Consider the following 4777-nt stretch of genomic DNA (forward strand, 5'->3'; position numbering starts at 1 on the left):
GGGGCTCCCGGCGGCCGGGTCAGCCCGGGCGAGCGCGGCGGGGAGCGCTGCGGCACAGGCGCGCGGGCTCCCGCGCTGCGCTCTCGCCGCCCCAGCGTCTGCGCCTTCGCCCCCCGCCGCCCCGCCGCCCCCGCAGATCCCGCGGCCCCGGCCCCGAAAGCCACACGCGCGGGTCCCGCGGGGTGCCCGGCGTTCGCCCCCGCAGACCCCAGGTCGCGGCGCGGGGGCCCACACGGGTCCCCACCTCGCCTCCCGCCTCGGCTGCGCGCGGACCGCGGGGCCTCGGTGCCCGGAGCCGCGCGGCGGGGCCGCTCACGGGCGGGGCCGCGGGATCCCCGAGCCCCCTCCCCGGAGGCCCGGCCGGGCCCGGGCCCCCCGCAGCCCCTTCCGCCGGCCGCGCCCCCTCCTCGCCCCCCCCCCCCGCGGCGCGCGGCCTTTAAAAGCCGGAGGCTGGGCCGGGCCGCGGGCAGAGGCGGCCGGGGCGCGGGAGGCCGGGCTGGGAGCTGTCCGGGCGCCGAGCCCCGCCCCCGAGCCCCGTCCCGCCCTCCCCCCGCCCCTCGGCCCGCCCTCCCGGCGCACCCCTCCCCCGAGGACCCCCGCCCCCCGCCCGCCGCCCGCCGCCCGCCGCCGCCGCTCGCTCCGGCTGCAGAACAATAAAGCGAGCCTCGCGGAGACCCCCGCCGAGGACCCCCGCCCGGCGGCCGAGCCCCCCGCCCGCCCCTCGCCGCCCGCGGCGGAGCGCGCCGGTCGCTGGCCGAGGTGCTGGCCGGGCCGGCGCTGGCCGCGGTGCTGAAGCTGCCGGCGCGCCCGCCGCCGCCGTGTTCTCCGGGCCCGGCGCCGCCGCCCCCGGGGGCATGGGGGGCCGCTGACTGAGGCTCCGCCGCGGCCGTGGGGGGCGGGGAAGGGGGCCGCGGCGCCGGGCGGCCCTGCACCCACCCGCAGCCTCCGGCCCGGGACAGAGACGCTCCCCCCTCCCCGCCCCCCCAGCCTCCTCCCCCGCCTGTCCAGGGGCGGCACTGCGGGCTGGGAAGCCGGGACCAGAGGAGGAGGAAGGAAGGAAGGAGGAAGGAAGGAGGAAGGAAGGGAGGAAGGAAGCGCAGCGCAGCGCAGCGAAGGCAGGAGAGGCGAGCCGAGGAGCGCAGAGGAGGAAGGCGGCGCCGAGGAGGCAGCGCGGGCCGGCGAGCGGCGAGGACGGCTCTCCTGCGGCGGCATCCGAAGGCCGGAGTGGGGACCGCGCTGCCGCCGCTGCTCCTCGGATGGTGACGGGGCCCCGCCGCGGCCGCAGCCCCCCAGAGCCCCCCAGGAATCATGCCCAGGTCCTTCCTGGTCAAGAAGGTCAAACTTGACACGTTCTCCTCCGCAGACCTCGAGAGCTCCTACGGGCGCGCCCGCAGCGACCTGGGCGCGCGTCTGCATGAGAAAGGTGCGAGCGGGGCTGAGGCCGGGGTGGCGGGGGCCGGGGCGGCGCGGAGGGGGCGGCCAGGGGGTGAGGGTGGTGGGGGCGTCGGCCCCGGGAAGCAGACCCAAGGGAGGCCGAGCCAGCAGGAGGCGATGGCTGGAGCAGGACTGTGCAGGGGGACGGAGGGGGTGGGGAATGCAGAGATAGGCCAGAACCGGGCCAGGGCTGGCGCGGGAGAGTGGCAGCGCAGTAGAGAGGGTGGGGAACAGGGGTCGGGAGCAGGCGGTCCCTGGAGTGCACCCCGACCCACCGGGGCCCCGGCTCAGGCAAGCGCAGCTGCGTGAGACCAGCTGACTCGGCCGTGCGCACAGACCCGGCGCAGGCTCCCTGCCTCCATCCCCGCTCTTCTTTGGCTACACCTGTGAGACTCTGCCAGGGCAGCTGGAGAGAGCGTGGCGCTCCAGGGGGTAGGCATGGGGTCCAGTGGGGCTGCCCACCTGTCAGGGCAAAGGTACCCACAGAGGCAGCAGCAGTATCTTCCCTGAAGCCAGGGTCAGGGGACTGGTGTGGGCAAGTGCACTGCAGGCAGGGGAGGGCCCACGTACCGGGGGCAGAGGCAGGCTCTTTGTGTCAGGTTGCCCAAGTTCAAGGACAACAGTTAGCGTGCAAGCCAGGGGGCCGGCGGTGCCAGCAGCATGGGGTGGCAGCACAAGTGTGACCTGCAGGCGCAGGAGTCTGTGTGTGCGCCTGTGTGCGCCCATGTGACCCGTGCGGCCATGTGACTGCACGCCTGTGTGTGACCCTGCACGAGCGTGCACCTGCCTGTGTGCCACTACATGGGCCGGCTGAGGCCGCAGGCCGCCGTGGGACTGCAACCCTGGCTGGGGCTGGTCTGGGGCGGCTACATGTGTGGCCCTGCATGAGCTGGTGGTGTGTGCCCAGATTGTGCCGGGGCCCCTGCGTGCAGGAGTGCCAGGGCTGGCAGTGGCTGGGAGTCTGGGTGTGACCCTGGAGAAGCCAGAGCCTGCAGAGTGTGGGGCGTGATGTGTGACTTTGAGGCTGGGTGACCCATCCTGTGCCTTGAGAACAACTGCAGCGCCCCGCAGGCTGCTGCTACCCACCTGCAGCTCGGCCGGGGCAGGTGTCCCTGCAGACACCCTGGCACTTTCTCCAGCGCAGCCTTTCTCGGGCCGCCTGTCCCGGGGCTCGGGCAGGCCCCTGAGAGGGTCAGGGCCCGGGTGGGCGCAAGTGGATAAAGCGGAGGGAGGCAGGCCCCAAGGGCGCGGCGTCACTGCAGGGAGTGGGGAGGGCGGGCTGGGGGCTGAGGGTCAAGTCCGGGGAGTCGTGGCACCTGGGAGAGCGGAGGGGCTGCGGGGGGTGGAAGTCCAGGCCTGGTTGGGGATCTGGAGGGCCAGAGGCGCCCAGTGTCAAGGCCGGGCGTGGGTTCTGGGGGCCCAGGGGGGGCGCCGGGCGGGGACCCTGCGAGGCGGGAGGGACGGGGTCCCCGCGCTGGAGGTCCTGGCTTTGTGCGCTGCGGGTCTGCAGTGTGTTGCATAATCAGGGAAAACTGCTGAAGTGGGGAGAACCCAAGGGGGAGGGGAGGGGAGGCGGAGTAGGGGGCGGGGAGGCGGCCACGGGAAGCGCAGCCCCTCCCCTCTGACCTTGAGGCTCGGGAAGGGGGGCGGCCGCGCCCGAAGATGCGCCTCTCTCCTTCCCCCGCGAGGGTGGGGCGCGCGGCCGCGGGGGCGGAGCCGCCGGGCCCTGGCTCATCGCTGCTCTCTCTTCCCTCCCTGCCCGCCGTCTCGTCCTCCCGGCCGCCCGGCCTCCTCCTTTGTCCTGCTGCCTCCTTCCTGGGCCCGCGTCCCCTCCCGTGTCCGCCCGTGCCCCGCCGCCCGCCCCGGTGTCTCCGCCGCTGCCCGTCCCCGTCCCTCCGCCTGTCTGTCTGTCTGTCTGTCCCGCCCGGCCCTCAGGATACCTCAGCGACTACGCGGGGCCCGCGTCCGTCTACGATGGCGACGCTGAGGCGGCCTTGCTCAAAGGGCCGTCCCCGGAGCCCATGTACGCCGCGGCGGTGCGGGGAGAGCTGGGCCCGGCGGCCGCGGGCTCGGCGCCGCCGCCCACCCCGCGCCCGGAGCTGGCCACCGCCGCGGGCGGCTACATCAACGGCGACGCGGCTGTCAGCGAGGGCTACGCGGCCGACGCCTTCTTCATCACCGACGGGCGCTCGCGCCGCAAGGCCGCCGGCTCCCACGCGGCCGCCGCCCCCGGCGCCGCCTCGGCCGCGGCCCCCGACGGCGACGAGGGGGGCGGGGCGGGCCGGGCGCGCGCGGGGCGGGCGCGGGCGCGGGCGCGGGGGCCCGGGCGGCGCGCGCGCGGGGGGCGGCGCGGAGGCGCGGGCCGGACCTGGCGCCGGCGGCCCCGGCGGCCGGCACGCGTGCGGAGAGTGCGGCAAGACGTACGCCACGTCGTCGAACCTGAGCCGCCACAAGCAGACGCACCGCAGCCTGGACAGCCAGCTGGCGCGCCGCTGCCCGACGTGCGGCAAGGTGTACGTGTCCATGCCGGCCATGGCCATGCACCTGCTCACGCACGACCTGCGCCACAAGTGCGGCGTGTGCGGCAAGGCCTTCTCGCGGCCCTGGCTGCTGCAGGGCCACATGCGCTCCCACACCGGCGAGAAGCCCTTCGGCTGCGCGCACTGCGGCAAGGCCTTCGCCGACCGCTCCAACCTGCGCGCGCACATGCAGACGCACTCGGCCTTCAAGCACTTCCAGTGCAAGCGCTGCAAGAAGAGTTTCGCGCTCAAGTCCTATCTCAACAAGCACTACGAGTCGGCCTGCTTCAAGGGCGGCGCCGGCGGCGGCCCCGCGACCCCGGCGCCCGGCGCGCCGCCTCAGCTCAGCCCGGTCCAGGCCTAGGGCGGCGGCGCCTCCGCCCGCCGGGTCGGCTCTCAGCAATACGGGCCCCAGGGAGGGCCCCGCCGCGCCCGGGCGGAGGGGCCTGGGGGCTGGCCCTCCTCGCAGCAACAGGGGGAGGGCCCGGCCCCGCACCGCCCGCCGGGGCCTTCCGGCCCCTTCAAGCAATAGGGTCCCGAGGGGAGACCCACCCCACGCCCCCCTCCCCTCCAGGGTGCCCCAGGCTTTCTCCCAGCAATAGGGTCCGCGAGACCCAGAACCGAGCCTCATCTCCGGGCTGGGTCTCTGAGGCCGGGCTGGGGTGAGGTGGGGCGCCCTTCTCCTCCCTCCTGCGCCCCTGGATCGCCGCAGAGACTCAGGTCTTCCCACCCCTCCCGAGCCCTCCAGGGCCAGGCCTGTGGCCCGGACGTCCAGGCGGCAGGAGGGGGCAGGAGGGGCCCGGAGGCAGCCCCGCTCCTCGGCC

General features: G+C 75.8%; 1 protein-coding gene across 1 annotated transcript; it reads left to right on the forward strand.

Annotated features, from left to right (window-relative positions):
- The first annotated feature begins 1308 nt into the window (after positions 1–1308).
- SCRT1 (scratch family transcriptional repressor 1) lies at positions 1309–4317 on the forward strand. Its single transcript, XM_037494688.1, is given in 3 exon segments — positions 1309–1423; positions 3370–3716; positions 3718–4317. Coding segments are annotated over 3 exon segments (1062 nt in total).
- The last annotated feature ends 460 nt before the right edge of the window (positions 4318–4777 follow it).

Source organism: Talpa occidentalis, unplaced genomic scaffold (assembly GCF_014898055.3).
Source record: "Talpa occidentalis isolate TD23 unplaced genomic scaffold, MPIMG_talOcc4v2.1, whole genome shotgun sequence".
Lineage (NCBI taxonomy): Eukaryota > Metazoa > Chordata > Mammalia > Eulipotyphla > Talpidae > Talpa > Talpa occidentalis.